The sequence below is a fragment of the Archocentrus centrarchus genome, chromosome 17 (genome assembly GCF_007364275.1).
Source record: "Archocentrus centrarchus isolate MPI-CPG fArcCen1 chromosome 17, fArcCen1, whole genome shotgun sequence".
NCBI lineage: Eukaryota > Metazoa > Chordata > Actinopteri > Cichliformes > Cichlidae > Archocentrus > Archocentrus centrarchus.
The window spans coordinates 25,131,915-25,159,011 of NC_044362.1; the positions used below are offsets into that span (position 1 = coordinate 25,131,915).

General features: G+C 41.6%; 1 protein-coding gene across 1 annotated transcript; it reads left to right on the forward strand.

Moving 5' to 3' along the window:
• The first annotated feature begins 5,607 nt into the window (after window positions 1-5,607).
• Window positions 5,608-14,567, forward strand: LOC115795898 (noelin-3-like). Its single transcript, XM_030752029.1, has 6 exons — window positions 5,608-6,170; window positions 9,012-9,155; window positions 10,461-10,616; window positions 11,468-11,687; window positions 12,627-12,733; window positions 13,890-14,567. Exons 1-6 carry the CDS (start codon window positions 6,102-6,104, stop codon window positions 14,565-14,567), a joined length of 1,374 nt encoding a protein of 457 aa, XP_030607889.1. The 5' UTR covers window positions 5,608-6,101.
• Window positions 14,568-27,097: the final 12,530 nt, after the last annotated feature.

A 27,097-nucleotide genomic window follows, 5' to 3' on the forward strand; every position in this document is an offset into this window, starting at 1 on the left:
TTCTACCAGACATTTCGTACAGTTAAAAGATAGATTTTCCTTCCCATGGGGCGTCATCTGATTGTTGGGGTATTCTCTGTATTACTGCAGGGTCTTTACCTTACAGTACAAAGTGCCTCAATGTGAATGTTGTTGTAATTTGGTGCTACATAAATAAAACTGAATTGAATCGAATTAAATAAATGGACTTATAAGTGCACATTATTGGAGACATTTTTTTTTAGAAATGCTAAACTTAAGCTTAATAATACTCCTTTGCTGAACACTGACATTGAAACTGCCATTATAAAACTCCCTTTAACCCATCAGCAGGATCAGTACCTGCTCCTTTGTGAAAGGAGGAACAGGTACTGATCCTCCTTTGCCAGTGCCTTACAAAATGGCCTCCAGCTGGTCACTGGTGTGAATGTCTCCAACCAAAGAAACAGAATTCATGAGGGTGGCCTGAGGGCCAGCAACATGGAGTCCAATTGGAATTTGCCATAGAGTTGGCAAGATACAGTTCATTGCTGTTTGTTAACTTCTTAACCTATGGATGCACTGTGAGGTGTGGTAGAGAGGAATGGGTGAACTTTTAGTGCCCTGATGTCTTGATTTTGTATCTACGAGACTTTAACATTGAAGAACTTAAAGTTTTTGTATGACTATTTGCTCTGCAACATCTGTCAAAACCAGAAAATACTGATAAAGGCATTTTTTTCTTAGTTTCAAGTAGCATCACAAATTTCCACTTGCAGTGATCAGAAACTGAACTTTTTAGGTCAAGTGTCTCCTGTTAACACATTGGACAGACGGGGCAGCTACATGATGTCAACCTGCTGCTCACCAGAGCATTTACAATCCAACTGCTTTGGCAGAAAATATCGATTGTACTGCAAATATACTTGGTGTAAACATTTAGAACAGAAAAAAACAGCAAGTATACACTTGACTGAATAAAGGAAGATAAAGATGACTTGTTTAAAGTGGCCCGCACTGTGTAATTTTCAGCTTTTTGGACTGGGAACACTAGAAACAGCCTGTATCGACTAGTGTCTCTTTTATAGCAAGATAATTGCTTGTTTTCTCTGTTGATATTTTCTTGAAAGGCAGAATTCCTAAGGAAAATAAATCTGCTGTGGTAACATTATTAGCATTTTCAGCAGTCTATGGATTTCCCCCTCCTATTTCTATACATACTCTGTGGCAATTCAGAAAGTCTATTTGAACTGAAAAAGATACACTGGGCTCATCATATGTCAAAAGCAATTTGAACTGGATTGAGCCACAAAGTAAGCAGCAGTCACTGTTATTGCTGAAGAGAAACTCATCAGAAATGCAGGTCAGGACTTACAAAACCTCTTTGTTCAAGTGTGCCAAGAAACTTCTGTCTCTTTCTACTGTCAAAGGCACTTGAGTATTCCCTGTTCAAACAGTTTCACTAGGAAGCACTCCAACAGTACTGTGCTTCATTGCCCAACCCATCAGCTCATCCCAACCTCCTGCTGACTGGTGATCTGAAAAGGGCCTGGAGACTCCCCTACTCCTCATGTCTGCAGTTTATAGTAGCCGTTCTTACATCAGTATTTCCTGGAGCACCCAGAAAAAGCTGTAAAGCCTACCACCGCACCCTTCTGTGAAACCAAAAGTGGGTCTCAACACGTCTAGCATAAGATAACTTCACATTGGCATAAATTTGCATTTGAGACCTCTTGTCTCTTTCAAACTGTCTATATTTCTTAAAAAGGAGGAAACACCAGTTGGCATGCAAAAGTTGAATGCTTCTCACAAGGTTGAAGGTGACTCCTGCTGTCAAGGACGAGCTCTTGTTGCAGCATGTGAATAGCTTCTAGGGGGAAGTCTTGAGAGGCAGTCCAACAGAAGCTATGGCTCTGGTCCAAGTCAAATGTTCTTTGGGTAAAAATGTTTCAGTATACTAGACACAAGATAAATGTTATTATATATCTAGAGGTTTTCAAATTGAAGGTGCACCTCCTAATGGTGGTAGCAGTGTTGCAAGAGATGCATGAGGGAAGGCGATTTCAAAGATACTGTATGGGGAAGAAGCTAGTGGTGCATACCTTTGGAGCATTATTGGATTTTCCTTATCAATTTGTCCCATAATTTGTACATAGTCAGCCAGTTATACCTGCATCACAATTGGGACATATGGTAGCTTAGGAACTTGAAATGAATTTAATTTGTTAAAGTATATACACAAGAATATGCAAATTCAGGTAAACTTGCATTTTATTCAATGTTCATCATGCATGCCTCTACTGTATACAGTCACAAGCAAAAAAGATTCCCCAAATCATCACATTTTTAAATCCATTCATCCATCCATCCATTTTGTTCATAATTATCTGTGCATTTCAAACAGGAAGAGCTAATCACAAACCCTGCTAACTTTTCCTGATTGGTACCATTTAGATTAATGCAGTCAGATATAGGCTGAAAGGGTTGAGTTTCACAAAAACATGATGCAAGCTGTACATATAGTGTTTGGTAAAGTCTTCAATTACTAAATAATACGTAGCACATTTCAGTGATAAATGTTTGAAAGACTCTCATTGGTATCATGAAATTAATTCGAAATACTGGTGTACTCAAATAGTTGTGCAGCACTCACAAATTAATTTCTTTAAATGCTGCAGAATAAGTTTTTTTTTTTTTGTAGTAAATGTGGAAAAACTGGTAAGAGACTAAATGACAAATGAAAGCAGCCTAAAGGCCTTTAAAAGAAAAAAAACATAGCCTATTATAGTCTTACTTCAAAACAGCAAATGTCTGAAGGTTTATTTTGCCAATGCTCTCTTCTGTTTCTCAGTTTAAGGGAATCAGCTTGAGCACAGAAGCAAAAAAACAGCTATGCGAGCTAGTTCACATGCCTGTAAACTCTGTTTGTGTGCATAATGAGCGATTGAAGTATTTTTTAATGGATTGTTTGAAAAACTGTGTCATGTGAAAGTATGTGAGAAATGGCTCTGGAGAAAAAGAAATATCATGATATCACTATGTCATTAAAAGATATGTAATATTAGTAAAACAAATGACCTAAGTTTTTTAATGACATAGTGCTATATTGTCATTAAAAAACTTAGGCCATTTATTTTAGTAATGTTACATATTTTAAATCAAGAGCGTTTCCAAAATAATGATTTTTTTTGTTGTTGTTTTTGTACCGCACATGGTATGTAGTCATGTAGTGAAAGGCAACTAGTTAGCAGTGGCCATCACAATGAAAAATTAACTGCATCACAGACATTACTGAGAAACGTTTTCAGAGAGACTGACCCTTATCATGACTATTAATGACAAATATTAGTATTATTTAAAAGAAGGGGGGGGGGGGGGTCTGTAGCCTATCCCAGCTGTCATAGGGCAAGTCATAGGGTACACCCTGTACAGGTCGCCAGCCTGTCACAGGGCTTGAGACTGTACAATAAGCAGAAGGAAAGAGGCAAAGGACTAGTGAGTGTCAGAATGACCATCCTAGATGAAACAATAAAGATCCATCAGTACAGTACGATGGCCACAACTAATCACATGCTTAGTGAATACCTCAGGTAGCAGAAACCCAAGAAAGAAGAGGAACCATCAAGGAAGGTCAGGCTCCTACACAGCATGTACCACTGGCAGCTAGAATAAGTGACTGATATCAAAAAGTCCTAACAATGACTGGACAAAGCTGGGCTGAAAGACAGCACAGAGGCACTAATCATGGCAGCACAGGAACAAGCTCTAAGCACAAGATTGACAGAGGCTGGGGTCTACCACACCAGGCAAGACCCTACATGTAGGTGCAGGCTGTGTAGAGGTGCCCCTGAGACAATCCACATAAAAACAGGTAAATGGCAACATTAGCCCCCATGTTAAATGGAACACTCAGGGCAGTGACCCCCAAACTGGGAGAGCGGCACCAGCAGATTCCAGAAACTACAGCCAAGATCTCTGTCCAGAAGAGTGCAGTTCTAGGAACAGCTGAGATACTGCGGAGAATGCTGAAACCTCCAGGCCTGTGGTAGAGGACCCAAGCTTGGAGGACAAAGACCACCCATTTTCTATATGTACAGTACCAGTCAAAAGTTTGGACATGTCCAAACTTTTGACTGGCACTGTATATAGCATTAGTCATGGATGGATGGATGGATGGATGGATGGATGGATGGATGGATGGATGGATGGATGGATGGATGGATGGATGGATGGATGGATGGATGGATGGTAGCATAAAGCGATACCTGGACTCTACAGAAGTTGCACAGGTAGTCCAATTCCTCCAGGGTGCCACAGCAATATGTACCATTGCCAGAAGGTTTGCTGTGTCTCCCAGCACAGTCTCAAGTGCATGGAGGATTCCAGGAGACAGGCAGTTACTCTAGGAGAGCTGGACAGGGCTGTAGAAGGTCCTTTACCCATCAGCAAGACTGCTCCTTTGTGCAAGGAGGAAGAGGATGAGCACTTCCAGTATCCTGCAAAATGACCTCGAACAGGCCACTGGTGTGAATGTCTCTAACCAAGCAATCAAACAGAAAGACTTCATGAGGGTGGCCTGAGGACCTAACTTCCTCTTGTGGATCCTGTTCCCACATGGAGCCTGGTTGGCATTTGTCACAGAATACCAGAATTGGCAGGTCCACCACTGGTGCCCTGTGCTTTTCACAGATGAGAACAGGTTCATCCTGAGCCCATGTGACAGATGTGAAGGGGTCTGGAGCAGCAGTGGAGAATGTTATGCTGCCTGTAACATCGTTCAACATGGTGGGTCAGTGAGTGTCTGGGGAGGCATATCCATGGAGGCACACACAGACCTCTGCAGCACCTGGATTGCCATTAGGTATCAGGATGAAATCCTTGGACCCATTGTCAGACCTTGCACTGGGGCAGTGGGTCCTGGGTTTGTTCCTGGTGCACAACATTGCCCACCCTCATGTGGTGAGAATATGCAGACAGTTTCTGGAGGATGAAAGAATCGATACCATTGACTGCCCCCAACACTTGCCTGACCTGAATCCAGTAGAACGCCTCTGGGACATTATGTTTCAGCCTATCCAACACTGCCAGGTTGCACCTTAGACTGTCAAGGAGCTCAGTGATGCCCTGGTCCAGATCTGTGAAGAGATCCCCCAGGATACCATCCATCATCCCATTAGGAGCATCCCCCAATATTATAAGGCATGCGTGTGTGTGTGTGTGTGTGTGGGGGGGGGGGGGGGGGGGGGGGGGGGGGGGGCATTTTTGGATTCAGCCCACTGTTGGTTGATAATTTTCATTTCGATGATGTGGCATCCTATCGTTCTTAACACATTACTCAGTCCTTATCAGTATGATTTTTTTCCTATTGCGATTTGATGCATTTTCAAAAGTTTTCCTTCAATTTTTTTGAGCAGTCCTGATTCGTTTTTCTTGATGTAAATGGGCTTCCATATCTATACTTCCATATACTAGATGTAAACTGGAAAACGTGGTTTTATAATTATCGAAACTGACCATTTGAGGCTTGAAACAGCTATCAGTGGTCTGTGAATTATTTATTTATTTATTTGTGTTGTATTTATTATTTATTTATTTTAACAAACAGGGTCTAGCCTACAGTATGTTTCTCTGCTGCTCTCACGGTATCGTCTGGCGCGCCTTCTCTCTGCAGTGACAAAACCGCAGCAGTAGTAGCAGCAGCTCTGATCTCTGCCTTCTCATTTTCTGTTGAATGCTGCCAGCTGCAACTTTTGTCACATCACAGCTGCCGGTGGTTCCTTCTCACACACAAGCTCATTCAAAGTCAAGAGAGACGTTTGGATGATGTCACATCCGTGAACAAGGATCCCTTTAACCAAAACGCAGCTCGGCTTTTCGCTGCTTGCGTGCCCACAAACTTTTTCCTTCTTGCAGTGACGAGGTTTCTCCCCGCTGTCCATATGGCATGCGTAACGGGGACCAGTGGATGGATGTACCCCCCTCCTCTACAGGAAGCCACGGTTGTTACCAGAGCATAGTGGACCTGGTAGCACGAGCACTCGGACAAAAAACTTGCGTGATTGTTTTTTGTTTGTTTGTTTGCTTGCTTGTTTGTTCGGGGCGCGGAGGAGGTGGAGGAGGGATACGTTGTAGCAGCCGGCAGAATGTGGTCGCTGTCCGTGGTCCTGAATCCGCTGCTGTTTCTCCTGGTGTTCGGATACTGCCCTACGGTGGTGAGTTTCCAATACAAGTTCAAGTGATTAGAGGTGTCTTTAATTTGTGTGGTGAAAACCCAGTAACATACAAATGAGCCATTTCAGTTCCCTTCCATTATTGTGCGTTTGGCTGGTTCTTTGCTTTTGATAGCGATACAATAACTGGAGTGTGTATGGTGTGTATATACCATACATACGGAAACACTGGGAGGAGATTAACGTTTAAATGCGGAAATAATGTGTGAAAAATATAATTTTATTAACAACACATATTTTAAGTGCTGGCAGAGGTAGGAGCACCCTCATAGCACTTTGTTTATTGCTTACATCAACCATAAAGCACTGATATCGATCCTGGAGTATTGCCAGGTATACAACTCACTTTTAAAGCAGAGTTGCGTCTTTGTGGTGTGAATTGTGTCTAAACCCCTATTTTGTTACTGGTATGTTGTTTTTTTTTTTTTTGTATAAATCACACTTAAATTAAAATTATTCATCACATGTTGACATGGTCATGTTAGGACATGCCTGTTCAAGCTTCTTAAAGAGGGCTGGATTTGAGAGCATTGTCACAAATTAGGAGGAGCAGCTTGCAGACCACCAAGCCAGTTGGACAAGAACAATGGTCAATTAGGTTCATCCCACCCATGCAGAGTACAGTCCCTGCCAATGTCTTGATTGCAAAGTAGGGCCCTCACATAATATCACCTTGCCATGATTGAAAGTGGCGTGCAGAAATAATGATGCTTCAGAAAAGAGGAAATGTTGAAGTTGAGGAAATATTCAAAATTGCATTCTTATCAACAATAAAAAAAATTAAAAAAAAAAATAGTCCAAATGCCCAAAACAAAAGTGGAACCAGCTGTCAGAATTAGTTAATGAAAGAAAAAACTCTTTGTGCAGAGTTCCTCATAAAAAAAAAGCCTAATTGGAGAGTGCATCTGGCTTGGCTGAGCAACAGAATCATTTTAATATGAGGAAATGTGAGAGTGAGAAGAGGGGAAAGGATGTGCGTCACTCAAGAGATAGGAGGAAGACCATTTTAACAGATTAGTGAAACTAGCTTCTTTTCAGGAGCCTTTCAAAGCAAAGTAAGGAGAAGAAGTGCTGAGGATATTTTTTTCCTCTCCCTCTTTTATCCCATTCAGTTATGATACACTGAGAAAGAGGCAGTCATGGTTCACTATGCCATTTAGCATCTCTAATAATTTGCAGGCTGTGGCAATGTATCTCACATGACCTCGAAATGTTTCAGTGCACTACCACTCTTTCTACTGCTGCTTTTCACTGTGGTTTTATTTTTTTTTGCTGGGGTTTTTTTGTTTGTTTTTTGCTTTGTTTTGTTTTTTTATGAAATGCACACTAAACACAGCAGAACTAATAAAATATTATCTCCCACTTTTTATGAGTTTTATTTTATAATCATGTCAGGACAAACTTCGCATCAGGGCATAGGCACAATAAGTATTAATTCTTAGATCACAAACTTTACAAGCAACCAGTAGCAAATGGTTCACAGATCAAGGCTATAGTCCTTTGATAACACACAAAATAATTTTCTTAAAATCTGATACTGTCGACATAACAGTCTTGTGCTGGGAAAAATAAAGGAAAAAAATGTTTTTTTTTTCTTTGTTTGTTTGTTTTTTAGTTATTGACTTAAAGCTAATGTATCAAAGAGGAAAATTCTTACAGAGGATTCAGGATGCAAGTGTTAAAAAACAAAATAGTGATAAAATGATGTAAACTACAAAGCCAGATGTCGTCCCTGATAGCTAGTTCTTAAACATCATGACTTTGCACTGCAGTAACAATATAAACTGAGAAAAAGCAGCTTCTCTGTAGGTGAAAATGATGAGTCAAAGTCTGAGCTTTCTCCTTAGTGTGACGTTTTCGCCTGCTCAGAGGGGACATGATCTTTCATGGATGATTCAAAATGCTCTTTAAACTGCTTAGGCTGACAGGCAAGGATGAATGGGAAAAGGAATGGATGCCTGCACTTTAAAAACAGGGCACCTCATTTTTTTATCCATACACTTCAAACCCTGGTGGATGCCAAAGTTCACATCTTTCACCTTGTATTCTTTGTCCAGCTTTGGTTTTAGAATACAAAAAACAAAATCCAAATAATAATTGGCAGTCTGCCAAAGAGGCTAGTAGCGTAGTCGAGGGTTGCCAGTATTTGGCTGGCAGTCTTGTGTTAATTTCTCATGCTGACAGTAAACAGCAAATACCAACGCCTTTTGTGTGTTTGATCGCTATCAACTTTTCCAGCACTTCAGAACAGTTTGATCAATATTTGGAGTAAAAACTACTGTGTAGACTTCATTTGATGGTTTTTTGATTTAGAATTTTCTCCTTTGGAATATGATGCATAACAGTATGTTCTTTAAGCCTTACTGTATATGCTAGCACCATAGAACATATTGAATGTAAAAAAGAGTAGGAAATGCTCCCACAAATCAGGTTTATCTGTGTCATACAGCAGGACTTTCTGTTAGAGCACTGGAAGGCCTAGTGAGGAGAAACAGAGGAATTTCAGCTCTCGGGTTATTCATCAAGGCCAGGAAACACTATTTATTGTTGAAGAGGAAATTCACTGGAGACCATACACAGTGAGCAGAGGAATATCTTACAGCAAAAGCACTTTATTCTTTCAAAGCATTGACTTTTTCTAAGTCAGTGGAATTGGTTGGTGTCAAAGCTTTGGGGGCATAAGGCGGAAGAATGGATGACCCATTATAAACAAAATAACAAAACATAACAGCTGTGTGCTGCAATGTCAGAATCGTGACATCATCTGTGTGTCTGTAGAAATGCAGGCTGTGTATTTGTGACTGCATGTGTCTCTCTATGCAGACCATCAGGCCAAAGGAAGGGTGGCAGGTGTACAGCTCAGCTCAGGATGCAGATGGGCGTTGCATCTGCACAGTGGTGGCTCCTGAACAGAATCTGTGCTCCAGAGATGCCAAAGGCAGGCAGCTCCGCCAGCTCCTGGAGAAGGTGCATTCCACACAGACACACTCTTCTGTATATGTGACAGCACAAGCACATGCTCACTCTCCACCCCATGCATTTACTATAACGAAACAGCACACTTGAATTCAAAGGCATACGGCATCAATTTCAATCATTATTCATGCTTCTTTGCTGCCATAATCCTTCGAGAGATTGCACCAGCTGGGTCCATAACCCTGTTTTCCACTTCTGCATATGTAACATGGATGGCATCAGTTGAATGGCTACTTGGGAAGATGAGAACACATTCCATCCCACCTTAATGGAACTCGAGTACCTCCCTTATTGTTCAACAAATCATTCAAGGATATTGTTAAGGTTTCAAATTTTTGAAGGCTTTAAGAATTTGACTGGGAGTGCTATTTGTGTGAGAAATGAAATTAATATTTCCTTCTTTTTATGTAACATCTCTCACTACAGATGTTTTTCAATAAAAGTGTGCATTTCAACTTGATTGCCTCAAATTATTTCAGAACATGACAGCCATCATTGTGAATTGTAGGGGAAATCTCAAATGTGATTCAAAATGTTATTTTTGCCCCATGACTGTCATGATTTAAATGCATTATCTACAAGCAAACAAATAGCACAGCACTAGAATCACTTTCCTCAATGAGTATGCCACATAAGGAAACGTGGCTGTAGCCTACATTTTAATGTTGTATGCCAAAGGGTGTTCTCTGTCATTCACTGGGCCCTCTGACACTAATGTACTAAGCTGCCTCAGGGCATCAGTGAGGCCATTTCAGGATCCCTCTACCAGAGCCAGACAAGTATGCAGAATACAATGTATGAGTGTTGTGCCACTGTGCTAGGGATGTGCTCCAGTACTGCTGGTTCATTATAAGTTGAGTTAGAGAGAAGAGAGAAAGGAAGATATCTCTTCCTGTTCACATACCCCATAAATTTAGTGTTTATTAAACCACAAAGACAAACTGTAAAGTCTCTGCATGAAGTGTTTGCACTTAAATATGTCATCAAAACCCATCGGATGTCTATGACTTTTGAAAAAGGCCCAATTTATTTAGAATTAGAGCTCACAAAAAGGAAGCCAAGTTTATAAAGTGAGGGAACACGGCCACGTGATAGTGCTGTGCCCATGTAAAAAAAATCATCTGAAGCTCTACTCTGCAGAATTGTTAAAAGACAATCACTTTGGAGGTCAAAATGTTGATTTGTTCCTCAGGAAGTTAGAGCATGGCATCCTACTGAAAGGCTGAACATGGGGGACATTTTAATCTTGTGGTGGACAGAAAAATCAATGCAGCGCTGTTTCATTCTTTTCAAAAGGTGCAGAACATGTCACAGTCAATCGAGGTGCTGAACCTGCGTACGCAGAGGGACTTTCAGTATATCATGAGAATGGAGAGCCAGATCAAAGGACTGCGGTCAAAGTTCCGGCAGATCGAAGCAGATAGGAAGACACTCGTCAACAAAAACTTTCAGGTATATTTTTGTTTGATGTTTAACTTTTTGAGAAACATCACAGGAAAGCCTGGGATGGGACCTCGTCCAGGGATACATGAGATGCATCTGAATTGATCAACTTTCACTACTGATAAGATCAATACAGGTCCACCACTGCCCAGCCAAGGGCAAGGTTGTCATAAAGGCTAGACGGAATCTGAAGGCAGCTCCCAGGATGGATACCAAGTAATAACAAATATCCTGATGGCAACTTTATAAATAAACATTTTTCAATTTTAACAGCTTAGCAGTTAAGAATAGTTCCAGCAAGCAGAACCTTGGTGAGTTCATGTCTTCCTCGGTACGACTATAGTTTTGACTCAGTATATAGTTATAGCTCATGTAGTTATAGCTCAGTATAGTTAATTTTGATTCAGATATAATGTAAAAATTAATTTCAGTACCTTTCATTGTAAGGAGTACTAAATGTTTTTTCACAAAAAGATTCCCATTAAATTATTAATAGTGGTATTATTATCCAGTAATGGAAGTTTTTTGGTTCCCACTAGAGCGTGTCACTCCTTTTCTGCTTGCTTAAGGTCCCTCACATCAGAAAGTTTGATAGGTAAACCTTCTTGCATATATATCTGTATACCTCTTTGCTCTGTTTTTTTTTTAATGATGTTTTCCCTGGACTCAGCAATGTCTTTTGTAATAATAAGAAGTGACTCTGTATTTTGTGTAAAACAAAGCAGTAAGTATTAAGGTAACTATAGGTAACTATCAGAAGATGCAGGCATTGCTGTACTTATATGCTGCCAAACTGAGAGATTTGTTGAGACTAGTATTTTTACAGCCCAAATACCTGTTGTGTTACCTGTCTGTTCCAGGAGCTAAAGGGGAAAATGGAGTCCTTGCAGCCGCTGATCCCAGTCCTGGAGCAGTACAAGACAGACGCCAAGCTCATCTCCCAGTTCAAAGAGGAGATCAGAAACCTGTCTGGTGTGTTGATGGGCATTCAGGAGGAGATGGGAGCCTATGACTACGAGGAGCTGCAACAAAGGGTCCTAAACCTGGAAAATAGGCTTCGCAACTGTATGAGTAAACTCAGTAAGTCCAACGGTGGGAAAAAAAGGGGCATCCAGGGACAATGAGATCAGATTATCCAGTGCCAAAGGGTTCATAGGCACATTTCTTGCAGCTACTAGCTGATTGGCATTTTAGATCCAAATTAGTGGACAGCCCAGAACTGGAGGTTGAAATAACTTTACTGGCTTGAAAAAAGCCCCAGAGTGAGAGAACATTCTTTCAAGCTAAAGATAAATGTGAAGCTTTGTACTCTGATTTTTAAGTGAAAAAATCTATTTCAGGCTTATTCAAAGTGATGATCGATCATTTTGACTCAAAAATTCCTTCTCATTTCGTTTTTGCCACTTGCACTTGTAAAAAAAAAAATTTGTGGTTACACTCTTCTACACATTGAAGTTTCATTCATCTAATAAGATCAATTCTGCCCCTGGAGCATCGTAGCCTTTGATAAAGGTTTGAATAACTAAAGCTCCAATTTGCCAACTGCCAGGTTATCAACAGTGATGGCTCCTGTCAAAGTGTCAACATAAATAGCTAACATGGGAATGCTAATAGGACGTGGCTGGAAATCTGTCGGAGCTGGAGATGATTGCTTAAGCATTCACTGCGTGTGAGCTTTGATTGATTGGGTAAAATAGCACTTCAATACTTAATAGGGAACTTGAAAGCTTTTGTGCAAGTGATAGCCTACTGTCATTTGGCACCATTAAAATACCTGGCAAGATAAATTAAGTGTAATCCAAGTACCTGGAATATTAAACCATATGGGATAAGTGTTCTCCCAGCTCTGACACATCCGGAAGGGGTTGTTGTTCTTTCTTGTTATCTAGTAAACTGTATATCTTGTGCAGCAGTGTCCAGGTGCTGCACACAAACTGTCCACTTAGCAGTCCAGCGCTTTGAGATAAATTCCAGTCATATCATAACATATGTGACCACAGCTGCAGAATGTGTTTTCAGCATGTGGCAAGTTAATGAAGATCACCGGCCCACTGACGGTGAAAACTTCAGGCACCAGATTCGGAGCCTGGATGACCGACCCACAGGCATCTCCCAAAAACAATAGGGTGAGTTTATGTGCATCTCTTTAGGTTGTAAGTCTTTGAAGCAACACTGAGCAGTTTAATAATTTATATATACCCGTGTCCATCCTTTTGTTCAAAGGGGAGAGATGTTGAAATACAGCATCATACCTACTAAAAGCTTTCTGCACCCCTGACTGCTGAGTTCAGACATTAAACTTAATGTTGCTTGCTCACCTGTTTGATATACAGTACATGAAGCTGTTTCGATGGTTGCTTTATTCTAGCAGAATGTGGAAAGCTTAGTAGAAAATCTTGTCCTTTGTTCACTACTGCTGTTCAAGACTGCTGAGACTTCAGTTGTCCAGACACTACTGCCAATGTTGGACACAACACAGAAATTTCAAAATAAACATACACAACAAACTGTTACTTAAAAAGAAAAAAAATATTGACACGCAAAGACACGGATTAGAGTTCCTAAGAAAAGGGGAGGACAAACCTTTAGTCTTTATCACCAAATGCATAGTGTGTATCCTTGTCAAATGTGTTGAAGCATTACATTTACATAAAAAATTTTTAAAAGTCCGTTTTTGAACATACAAAAAGACAGACGTAGACAGTTTTCCACACTATAAATGTAATAAATAAATAAATTCAGGCATAACATGCCAGACCAGCTTTTCAACATAACTTTTCCAGCTGCTTAACATTCTTCTTTTACATATTTTGAAAAAGTCCCCTGTGCTTTCCAACTTTCATTAACCAGCAGCCCTTCCCTGCATTTTTGTTTTTACTCTTGTTATGCATTTTCTTATTTATCATGTTTTTAATACTATAGCATAAAGCAGGTTAAACCAGATGCAGACTGGCCTATTTATCAAAGCACTGCTCAGATGACTAGTCTTAAAAAAACTTGACATATGGTACCTAAATCCTTAGTAAATGATTAAAACCCTTTTAAATAAGCATAAGAACTATATATATATATATATATATATATATATATATATATATATATATATATATATATATATATATATATATATATATATATATATATATATATATATTTATTCCTTTTATAGTGCTTCTGTGTTCTGTGAGTTCTTTATTTTGCTAAAATAAACAAAAACTTAGCTTAAATCCAATCAACTGACCATTTTAGAACTGACTGTCATTGCTGTGTTTTTGTCCCCAGGTCTGGTACATGGACAGCTACACCAACAACAAGATAGTAAAAGAGTATAAGTCCATCGCTGATTTTGTGTCAGGAGTTGAATCCAGAACCTACAATCTGCCTTTCAAATGGGCTGGAACAAACCACGTGGTATACAACGGCTCTCTGTACTACAACAAGATGCAGAGTAACATCATCGTGAGGTACAGCTTCGAGACAGGTCGCGTGGTCACGCAGAGGGCTTTGGAGTCGGCAGGCTTCCATAACGTGTATCCGTACACCTGGGGAGGCTTCTCAGACATTGACTTGATGGCAGATGAGCTGGGACTGTGGGCCGTGTATGCAACAAACCAAAATGCTGGCAACATCGTCATCAGCCAGCTGAATCCGGACACGCTTCAGATCATCAACACATGGAACACAGAATACTCAAAGAGGAATGCAGGCGAGTCTTTTATGATCTGTGGGACTCTCTACATCACTAATTCCCACCTGACGGGAGCCAAGGTGTACTATGCCTACTCCACTAAAACATCCACATACGAGTATACAGACATACCCTTTCATAACCAATATTTTCACATGTCTATGTTGGACTACAATGCCAGGGACCATGCCCTCTACGGTTGGAATAATGGCCACCAGGTGCTGTTTAATGTTACACTTTTCCACATCATTAAAACTGAGGATGACTCTTAGAGGGAGGGTGGGAGGGGAGGCATACTGTACACATGAAAGAAATAAAATATGGAAATAAAGGTTGTGCCTGAATGTTAAAATAAATGTCATTTACTTATTAATTTATTTAATTCTCCTAATAAGCTTTGCCTTTTCCCATTGTATTTATTTACTGACATCAAGCTGTTTACCTGTTTTCATGTGAGTAAATTGATTCAGACATTGTCTAATTGAAGATGTCACGCTGCCTATAAAATAAAAAAACAGCACAGAATTAACAAATTTATTACATCATGAAATATCCTGCAAACATTTTGGATTAAATAATGGCACTTGAAACTCTGAAACACTTAACAGTGAACTTAAAGTAATTTCTCGTGCTCTTTTCACTCTGAAATGAAAGCTTTTCCAAAATGAAGTCTCCGTATTTATAATGGTTTTCTCGTTCAGTATTACATTTATTCAGGCCCTCTAATTTATTCATTTTTGACTGTTCGTTAATTGTTCGTTTTGTTTCCATTCTTTCTTTGCCATTTATTCATTGTGATCTGCTAATTTATTCCTGCTTTTCACTGCCTCCATTTCGCTTTCAATTGGTCTTTGTACTTTTACTCTCAAAAGTTTAGCACTTGACCTTGTTCAAGGGGATGAGAAATGTGGTGAACCATAATGCACCTGTACAGTTAATGTTGGCGCTTTTTTATTTTATTTTATTTTTTTAGCTAAAAATGGCTTTTTGTGTCTATGAAAATTTTCAGACATTCAGGTCTTATGACATCTTGAAGTACTAAGTCAAAGTCCTTACAGCAACCCAAAGTTCAGTTGCCTTTAACTTAGTACTCTGAGACAGCAGCTTTTTTGTAACTTCAGCGATGGTTTCTATGCCTTATTGAGTGCAGTATGTTTTGTGAGCCCAATAGTAACAGCTCTCATGCATGAATGCTGGCTGTGCTAAAAGCATTTTTACTGTAACTGTGTATTTTGTATTTGCAGAACATCCCATTCTCCTCCTCTCTGGCTATGTTAATGGTAAAGGACCATTTATACAGCAGTAGATGACTTTAATAAGCATTCCTTTGTGTAAATAGGAAGCTATACATAACCCAAATAAAGGTATTGTTTTCATTAAGTCATGGTACTGTGTGTCTGTGTAGATTCTCAGTTATCCAGGTCATAGTAGTCTCTGGAGCTTGAAAAAGGCGACTGGACTTCTTTTTGTTTCTTGAAGACGTTTCACCTCTCATCCGAAAGGCTTCTTCAGTTCTCAACCAAATGGTGGAGAGACCCAGGTATTTAAACCCCTGTGGGCGTAGTCCCCTGGAGGTGGTTATGACCCTCTATTGATCATGTGCTTGAACACATGTGCCCAGGTGTGAAGGGGGCGTGGGTCATATTTAATCAGTGGTTTCAGTTGAAACCAACTTAGGACTCCGCTCCATTGTTTCCTGTGGCCTATTGAGGTCACTGGAACAAAGGTGTGAATGGGGGTTGAGACGTCTGGGAAGGGAGCTCAGGACAGCACTGTAAGCGGGGGAAAGTTGGTGACGTAATCCACCTCCTCTGTTCAATGATGGTTGTTCACAGTGGACATAGATGGCTTCTTTCACTCCTCTTTCAAACCATCTGTTTTCCCTGTCCAAAATGTGGACATTGGCATTTGAGGATGCCAATGTCCACACTCATGGTACTGTGCATTCCCTTTTCTGCTATAAGGATTTGATTGTTTCTTCTTTATTCCCTGCACTACTGTACTCCTTTAACATCGCTGTACTTCTTAATCAGAGCTTTGTTACTTTACTCTTACTTTGTGAGATATTTACTTTTTCTTTATTACTCTCCATAAAGAACAGGGCAACTTGTTTGAGCTGTAAATATTACTTTGTACTCAGTGGCAACAGCTTGCAAAAGCTTGATAGTCTGATTTGTATGTGGACTTTAGTGGTTCTATAAAATTATTTAAAGTCCATCTTTCATGTGTGACATCCACATGCTGTATACTATATTTACTGGGCCTGTGTTGCAGTACCATAGTGTCTATACAGAATATAGTTTAATGGAATATAGTTTAATGTTGACAGTGGATTTTCTTGGGAGTTAATAAACAAGAAATAAACCAAATAATTAAACATATCTGTGAATTTTCAGAGCTATTTTCAACTTCAAAAAGGTGTTGAGATGTATTTGAGGAGCATTTGCTGTGTTATATTAACTAAGAAGATTCAAACAAGGAAAACACAAATATCTGAAAAGTTGGCCCATGATTCCTGCTCCCCGATGTTTACTTTCAGCAGCAGTTTTAGTGGGTTACCAGAGAAGTTGCTGCACCTGAGAGGTGAGAGCTCTTTAAGCTCATGTGTCTCGCTGGGCAGCTTCCACTTTCTCGTGGCTTTCAGGTTTATTTTGTTCTTGCTTCCTTATGACATGTGCAGAGGAGGGATAGTGGATATATATAGTGGATAAAGAATGTTGAAGATGCAGCTGCTGGGTAGGAGGGAAAAGAGAAAAAACACAGAGAAGGTTCATGGATGTGGTGAAGGAGGACATGCAGCAGGCTGGTGTGACAGAAGAGGATGGTAACGACAGAGATGAGATGAACGGGGCTGCTCTGCTGTGGCATCCCCCAAGAAGAAAAAGTAAATAAATGCTTAGCACCTTTGCACCCTATAACCACTTAAAACCATCCATACACACCATGCATTACTCATACCCCACACTTTCACACCTCACTACTTGTTTGGGTGTGAACCAAGCTGGTAATAGTACTGAATGATGATAGAATCTAGTTAAAATGCTTGTGGTCAAGTATTATTGGTAGTTAAGTATATCATTATCATTAAACACAGGAACCCAGGCTCCAAACTACACCATTGATTTGTAACCTTTTAATAATGGACCAATCATGGGTAAAGACTGAAAAGTCCATAAATTGAAAAGAAGACAACAATTTTTCAAGATTCAAGAAATTCATGTCAACCAAACCAATCAAGCTGGTGCAGACAACTGATGCCTTATCAGAATTAATTTGTTCCAAAATAAACATCCACTGGATGGATGGATAGATGGATAAACATAATTAATGAAAGATGAAGAGATCAATAAGATGGGGACTGGATTAAAAAAAAAATGTGGTAAACAATCTCAAATCACATTTTGGAGATTAAAAAAAATCAAGAATAGAAAGTAATTATGAAGCAGACACAATCCTCTACAAATCTTGTAAGGTTAATGAAGGAGACACATATTTCGATACTGGGGGGGAAAGTGCATTCTCAAGAAGTCTTGTTTTTTTGTGCCTCGTGTCATACTGAATAATTTAAAACTAGTGAGATAACATCCAAAATAACCAAATCCTTCAGACTGCATGGTGCACTGAGAACACTTTTTTTACAGCTCAATGCAGAAACGTCCCTTAAGACCTCGTGCACTGGTTTGTTCACTCATCCAGCATGAACATGGGCTCATTAGGGATCCTTTCTGTGGTCAGGAGGTATGATTGCATGGCCTGTGTGTTGACGACTTCTTTCACCATCTTCTGCTGCCAGGGCAACATCCCCACACTACACACACATACACATAGTACGCACAATTATAGGACACACAATAATATGCAGTGTGAGAACACTGACCACCCGGAGCTGAGACTCTGAGAGTCAAAACTCTCCACTCTAGGTCAGATTAATGCAGGTCAGCCAGAAAGAAGGAAGCACCCACACTCAGTTCGTGCTTTGGTACACAGTAGTATCTCCTGAGATTTTGATTCTGATTTTGAGTGCACCACTGTCAAGCAACTTTGTGTGTGTCAGCTTATATGCTTCTGTCAGTATCTTGAAGCACTGAATTCTGAATTATTATAACTAACCTTAAGTCAGGGCCTGGTATAGCTGGGAAGACCTGTGAAGGTCTCCTCCTGGCAAGAGCTCAATAAACTATAAACTCTGCCAACTCCCCAACTTTGCCACTGGCTAAAGTTCTTTTCTTTCTATTATTTGTGTGCTCAACTCAGTGAAGCATACTCACTTTGACTTAGGTTTTAGTTTTTTTATGAGTCCTTACCTGAAAGCTAATAAGTTACCCAATTCTCTCGAGCTGACAAAGATTTCATCATTGTTATGCAGATGCACAAACACATGGTGTGTGTGTGTGTAATTTTTGAGAAATGTGCCTTATTTCTCTTTCATATTTTTATTCTTGTTTTATTCTTCTTATTTTTATCTCGTATGTGAGGCCTATAGTTTCCAGCTGTTCTATTCCTGAAGTAACTTGATTTATTTTATTTTGCCACATAACCCATTTTTTAAACCAACAGTTCAGCTTTCCATGGATTAAGAAAATGAAATAGAACTCTGGAAGACCTGGTAGGTGGATTTTGTTACTAAGTCAGAGCCAGGCAAGCTGTTTCCTCCTGATTCCAGTTGTTGTGCTAAGCTAAGCTCCGAGCTGCTTGGTGCAGCTTCATATTTGCAGATGTGAGAATGGTATTGATGTTCTTGTTTTAATTCTCATGCATTTTGTCCTCTTTGGGGTTTTTTTTTAACTTGTCACCTCAAATGAAATTAAATTGAACATTCATGTGGGACGTTAGTGACTTAATGCCATCAGTTCAAAGCAAACAACACAAAAACACTCTCTAAAAAAGGCAGGAATACGGTGTGAACACTGAGGATTATCCTCGTCCTTTTTATTGTAAATATGTTGCTAAGTAACAGCTTCCTGTCAGTGATTGATATTAACAAACACAGTTGGGAAATGAACCCCGACCAGACCAATTTATGGCACATAATGTGACGTAGTCTGTGGATATGAATTAACAAACAGTACAATTTATTTATTTTTTCCCATTGAAAGCCATTACCATCAGCCAATGAGAAATATAACTTTTGTGGTCCAGCTGATCCCATTTGATGAGAGTCCAGTGAAAGCCCGTGTTTACAATTATAAGAGTGTAGCCATTAGCATCTGCTGAGCAACAGTGTGAATTACTGTAGCTGTCAGAGCAGATTTGCCAACACAAAGGATCTGAATCAAATCACACATTTATCTCTATAGGAAGTGTGAAATATGCTTTAAGCAGAAATAAAAAGTGTTTGTCTGATCGTGAAAATGATAGCGTATGGTGTAGCAAATCATCCTGACAGCTGTGGGCAAATACTTAGAGAGGAAATCATTGCTGTGTCACCTTATCACTGTGTGTCAAAATGCAACTACTGTGTGCCGTATTTACAGGCACAGAATCGGGAAACATCTTTCCATTTTAAGATGGATATGGAATACTTTGGAAAAAAAAAAAACTGAAAAAAGCAGAAGCTGTGTTTTCAAAGCGATGATTTTTTTTTTTCGGTTCCTGTGTCGATTACCCACCTAAATGAGGAAAGAAGCTGCTTCTATCAAACATCAGTTTTCATTGTGTCGGGTGTTCTCTCATACATTCGAGGCGTGTTTGAGGGCAGTGGAAAACAGTTTGGGTTCGAGATAGAGCTGCAGATTGATGTGTCTAAAAAAAAGTCAGCTGTGATGATTGAAGTCATTAAAGTTAACAGTTATTGGTAGCAGAGAAGACTTAGATTTCACATTTGAAGTAGAGCTATAATGAGACAAAGACCTCTGGTTGCATGTAACACTTTATAATTAGGTTTGTTTCCAGATGGGTAACCTTGGAAATTGTACTTCGGCTGTTGTGATGCTTTGCAAATTACATTGTTGTTTTCAGTTTGCAAAAGACCCAAATCCCTAGTTTAGTGCAATGTTTTTGCTGGGGTTTTGTTGTTGTTGTTGTTGTTGTTGTTGTTGTTGTTGTTGCTTTGTTTTTCTGATCATGAACTTGTTTTATTATTAACAAAAACTGCAAAAGACTAAAATAAAGTTTAATATTTGAAGAGCTGATGGAAGAAATTCTCACATTTGTTTCCTTGTTTTCTTTCTATCTAGGACAACATATTGCATAGAAACACATATTGCTATGCTATATGTGAACCAAATAAGCAGACCTGAGAATGAAACAGCAGCTGAATGTCATTCCACATATTCACAGCTAAGCTGTCCCTAGTTTTACAGCACCATTTTACAGAGTGTTCACCTTGAAACATCAAAATATTCTGTGAGCTGAATGCACTTTTTGCTGCAAGTAAAAACTGTAACAAGATGTAAGCCACATATTTTTTCAGGGTTGTATGGTGCACTACAGAATACCACAACAGGTGCAAATAATAGAGCAATAGTTGATCTTTTTTTTGACTCTTTACAGTCTATGAGATGCAAACCTCACTGTCCACTACCTGCTTAATGCATAAGGAATCTCATATTTAAGTGATTTTGCCTCACATAGAAACCCACTGACATTCATGGGAAAGGTTTATTTTTATGTGGCATAGTTTACACATCTAACTGAAAGCTTTCACAGGATCCTCAGGTTTCTGTGGACTTTATTTCTCTTCTGTGCTCTTCATTTTCTCTTGACTATATTTGTTAATTTCCACACGCTTGATAAATGATGACAGTACTGCATCGCAGTCAGGTTAAGAAGCATGTGGTTTTCATCCAGCCAATCAGCAAAGATCACGCTGCATCACTGAACACCTCACTGTAGCATTCAACCAATCAGCAGAGACCCGGAACACGTCAAAGTTTGTCCTGTCGCGGAATTGAAAAAAAGACGCTTATGGGGCTCGGCTCGCTGTGCATTTATGTTCAAAAGGTCAAAACTAACCATGCTAGGTTGATAAAATTCACACAATTTACTGTTGAATAGCTGTGCTAAGTAATGGCATATGTGTTGTTTGTGATGGACGTGAAATGACCATATTTGATTGTCATGGCATTGGAACTTTTTGGGGGTTTAGCGCCACCTTTCTAGTGGGGGAATATTCATTGTTAAGCCTGAATTTTATTTTGACACTTACCTTCAGTTGATGTAACTTCCTGTGACGTCATATCTAGCTAGAGTAAGAAGTTCATTACGTCAGTTGGGTCAGAGCATGCTAAGGTGAAGAGGCGTTCATCCTTGTAGGTCGTTCTTGCCCTTGGAAAGGCTTTGCTTGTAAGTTAATATTGTTTGTAATTTTGTGTATTAAGGACCAATGTATGCTTTCATGCATCTTAAGTTAATTTGTAGTGAAATTAATGACAATATATTGTTTGTGGGTAGATAATATGTCTGAAGATTTTCTGCAAGTCAAGGAAGGATTTCGTGTATCTGAAGATTGGAATAAACTTTCAAAACCTACTTCGGCCTCAGAAATCCATTCCATCGTTAGCTGTCTGTCTAGTCAAGTTAATGGGCACCTGATGAGGACAGAACAGTAAAAAAGCATCCAGCACAGCGGGCAGAACTATTCAAGGAGAGTAACCCTTGATTGTCGTCCTCCTTCTCATCATCGTCACCACTGCTCACACCTTGCTCGCTTCATATTTGAATGATGGATGGGAAAACAGCAGTTGACGAGTCATCTCAACACCCCACTATAGAACCCAACCCAGCAGCTGAAGAGACAGCGCAGCACTCTACTGTGGAAACCAGGTCAGTTGTTCGTGCATCTACCAGTAAATCTTTGTCAAACAAATCATCAGCTAGCAGAGCCATAGCTGCAGCTCATGCTAAAGTGGAGGCAGCCCGCGCAAGAGCTGAGTTTGCTAAGAAGGAGTCAGATATTCTGATTGAGAAAGCACAAATTGAAGCTAGATTAAATGCACTCAGACATGAAAGGGAGTTGGCAGCTGCCTTGGCAGAAGCTAGTTCACTTGAAGCAGCAGAGGAGTCCGAAGAGGCCGATAATAAATCACTCCTGCAAGAAGTGGAAGAAAGAACACGTCAGTATGTTCAGCTACAGTTAACAGAAGATGTTAAGCCACACGCAAAACCCATAACACCAATAACTCATGTGCTGAAATCTGAGTCTCCCCCAAGACAGCGCCTTACTGAGTTCACAGTTGAAGCTCATTCTTCTAAAATGTTCAAACCTTCCAGACCAGCACCGCAACCCACCAAGACTATACCTCATCACACATCTCCATGGCAATCTACAGCTGGTGCGGGACAATTCTCCCCTTTCAAAGGTGTTTCACAACAGCCAGTAGATGACAGTCCAGACATTAGCAATGTAGCTAGATACTTGGCACGCAGAGATCTAATTCCCCCCGCCTCTTGCAGTTCGATGATGCTCCTGAGAACTATTGGGCGTGGAAATCATCATTCATCAACGCCATCGTTGGATTACACCTGAGTGCCAGTGAAGAGCTGGACCTCCTAATTAAGTGGTTAGGATGAGAATCTGCACAGCAAGTTAGGAGAATAAGAGCTGTGCATGTAGGTAACCCCTCTACCGGATTGACCAAGGCTTGGGAACGCTTGGAAGAATGCTTCGGTTCTCCAGAGATTATAGAGAAGTCACTCTTCGACAGGCTTACGAACTTCCCAAAGGTCACCAACAAGGATCCAATGAAGCTGAGAGAGCTCAGCGACCTCCTTCATGAGTTAGAAGCCGCTAAGCTAGAAGGCTATCTCCCTGGCCTTAACTACTTGGACACTGCACGTGGAGTCGCTCCTATAGTGGAGAAATTACCATACAACCTCCAAGAGCGGTGGCTTACACAGGGCTTCAGGTACAAGGCCGCTCATGGTGTAACCTTCCCTCCGTTTACCTTCTTTTGTGAGTTCGTTTGCGATGAGGCACGAGCACGCAACGATCCAGGTTTCAGGCTGCAAGCTGGTAACACAGAGTACCTAAAGCAAGGCACCGCCGCGAAGAAACTGCAGAAGAGTCTAGTGTCTGCCCACAAGACAGATATATCACAAGAGAAGGACAAGAGGGAGGTTTCAGGCCACAAGGCTGGTGATGTTGAGAAGCAATGTCCCCTTCACAAGAAGCCACATCCTCTCAAGCGCTGCAGAGGGTTCCGCAGCAAACCCTTAGCGGAACGGAAAGCCTTTTTGAAGGACATTGGTGTCTGTTTTAGATGCTGTTCCTCAACAAGTCACATGGCCAAAGAGTGCACTGTAGTCATTAAGTGTAAGGAGTGAGATAGTGAGAATCACGTCTCAGCTCTCCATCCTGGGCCGCCACTGTCATCACCTGGGCATGGCGGGGAGAGCGCAGGAGAAACACCGCCACCAACTGTCGAGTCAAGCTGCACAGAGGTGTGTGGAGAAGGTCAAAGGCCACGGTCCTGCTCCAGGATCTGCTTAGTAAAAGTCTTTCCTGAAGCACACCCTGAGAGAGTGATAAGAGCTTATGCAGTTCTAGATGATCAAAGTAACCGGTCTCTTGCAAGACCCGACTTCTTTGACATGTACAACATCAAGGGATCAGACTCACCCTTCACACTGCGTGTGTGCGCTGGGACAACAGAGATGACGGGTAGAAGAGCCACAGGGTTCGTTGTGCAGTCACTAGATGGAACTACAACGCTCACCTTGCCCACGCTGATTGAATGCAGCAACATTCCAAGCGACCGTGCTGAGATCCCAACTCCTGAAGCGGCTTCATACCACCCTCACCTCAAACCCATAGCTCACTCCATCCCACCACTGGATCCTGAGGCCAAGATCCTCCTGTTGCTGGGTCGCGACTTACTGAGAGTCCACAAAGTGAGAGAGCAGCGGAATGGTCCACACAATGCTCCATATGCACAGAGAGTGGACCTGGGATGGGTCATCATAGGCGATGTTTGCTTGGGGAGCACTCACAGGCCTGTAGCTATTCAAACTTACTGCACCAACGTCCTTGAGAACAAACGCCCTTCCTTCTTCAGCCCCTGTCCTAACAGGTTTCATGTCAAGGAGAAGTTTGGGTCCCTGTCTGAACAAACAGCCATTCCAGACAGTCGCAGATCTCTCGAGTGTACACTAGGAAGCACAGTCTTTGAGACAACCAAAGATGACAACAAGATAGGACTTTCTGTGGAAGACAGACTGTTCCTAGAGCTTATGGATAAAGAGATGTTCATGGACAATGCAAACAGCTGGGTTGCCCCACTTCCGTTCAGAACACCTCGTGAACGCCTACCTCACAGTCACGACCAGGCACTCATGCGGCTGGCTTCTGTCCAACGCACTCTGGAGAAAAGACCTGAAATGAAGAAGCACTTTGTCACCTTCATGCAGAACATCTTTGATCGTGACCACACTGAGCGGGCTCCTCCTCTCCCAGCTGGGAAAGAGTGCTGGTATTTACCCATCTTTGGGGTTTATCACCCGCAGAAACCTGGCCAAATCAGGGTGGTCTTCGACTCAAGCGCGAAGAGCCATGGCGTTTCGCTCAATGACGTCCTGCTGTCTGGACCTGACCTAAACAACAGCTTGGTCGGTGTTTTGTTGCGGTTCAGACGTGAAGCCGTTGCAGTAACTGTGGACATAGAACAGATGTTTCACAGTTTCGTTGTCAGGGAGGACCACCGAGATTTCCTGCGGTTCTTCTGGCGTGAGCTCAATGATTCCGCCAATGACCTCTGTGAGTATCGCATGAAGGTTCATGTATTTGGCAACAGCCCTTCTCCTTCAGTTGCCATGTATGGACTTCGGTGTGCTGCAGCTCACGGCGAAGAGGAATTTGGCTCAGATGCGCGCTGCTTCATCGAGAGGGAGTTCTATGTGGATGATGGGCTTCTGTCACGACCCACAGCCAGCGAGGCAATCAATCTATTGAAACGGACACAGAAGATGCTTGCCATATCCAACATCCGTCTCCACAAAGTGGCATCCAGCTGCAAGGAAGTCATGGAAGCATTTCCTGTAGACGACCGCGCTAAAGGGCTCAAGGAACTCAACCTAGATGCTGATGCAACACCTATTCAGCGAAGCCTAGGCCTAAGGTGGGTCTTAACTAATGACACTTTCACCTTTCAAGTGACCGACACAGTCAAACCTTACACACGGAGAGGTGTCCTAGCCACCATTAACGGACTATTCAATCCACTGGGGTTTGCTGCGCCAGTCACAATTCAGGGAAAGATGCTGCTCAGAGAGCTCTCAAGCAAGGCTTTGGATTGGGACTCTCCTCTTCCTGCAGACAGGGAAGCTGAATGGAACGCATGGAAAGATTCTCTCAGTGATCTTCAGCAGTTACAGATTCGAAGACCTTATGTTGCTACGTCAGTTTCAATGGCTACAAGGAAAGAGCTACATGTTTTCTCAGACGCTTCAGTGAAAGCTATTGCAGCTGTCGCCTATCTCAAGGTCACTGATGCAGAAGAGAAGCCCCATGTCGGATTTGTACTGGGCAAAGCTAAACTAGCTCCACAGTCTGCGCTCACCATCCCCAGGTTAGAACTGAATGCTGCCGTTCTAGCCGTGGAAATTGCAGAGGTCATCGCCAGTGAATTGGACATCGATCTGGATACTGTTGAATTCTAGACAGACAGTCGTGTAGTCCTTGGATACATTAGTAACCAGACCAGGAGGTTCTATGTATATGTTGGCAACAGGGTGCAACGTATCAGAAGATCGTCAGGACCCAAGCAGTGGCACTATGTCTCCACAAACTGTAACCCAGCCGACATAGGTACTCGGGTTGTGTCTGCAACCATGTTGAGTGTAAGCACCTGGCTCAAGGGGCCTGCCTTCTTGTCACAAGCTAGCAGAGACCCGGACACAGAAGCCTATGAACTCATTGACCCTGATTCAGATGCAGAGGTACAAGTAACTGCCACTCACCTGCTCATCAAGTGGCCTCAGCTTGGATGTCAGAGATTCGAACGGATTTCTTCATGGAAGAAGCTGATCAGGGCCATGAGCTTGCTAGTCCACATTGTCCAATCTGTCAAGAACAGAACCAAGGATCAGACATGCTGTTCATGGCATTACTGCAAACGGCCACGCAGCATTGAAGAGCTGGCAAAAGCAGGAGAAGTAATCATCAAAAGTGTCCAAAAGGAGACCTTCAAGGAGGAACTTACCTGCATAGCCGGTGGGAAAGACATCCCCATACACAGTCCTCTGCACAAGCTCAGTCCCTACTGTGATGAAGAAGGAATGCTGAGAATAGGAGGACGGCTCAGACATGGCGATCTGCAATACAAAGAGAAATATCCTCTTGTTCTTCCAGGGGGTCACGTGGCAAAACTTCTCGTAGAGCACCGTCACCAGCGAGTGATGCACCAGGGTCGAGTTTTCACAGAAGGAGCAGTGCGATTTGCTGGATATTGGATCATTGGAGCAAGAAGATTGATCAATCGTGTCCTACACAACTGCATCACCTGCAGAAAACTCAGAGGCAAAGCAAACACTCAGCGGATGGCAGACCTACCACCCGATCGCTTGAGCATGGAACCCCCCTTTACCTTTGTGGGCCTAGACGTATTTGGTCCTTGGCCAGTTGTCACACGGCACACCAGGGGAGGCCAGGCAAACAGCAAGCAGTGGGCTGTCCTTTTCACGTGTCTCAGTACACGCGCCATCCACATTGAGCTGATTGAGTCAATGGACTCCTCAAGTTTCATTAATGCCTTCCGGAGGTTCATCAGCTTGCGTGGACCTGCCAAGCAGATTCGGTCAGACTGTGGTACCAATTTTGTTGGTGCTTGTCGGGAGCTGGGGTTCCTGCAGACAGACCCGAACCTGT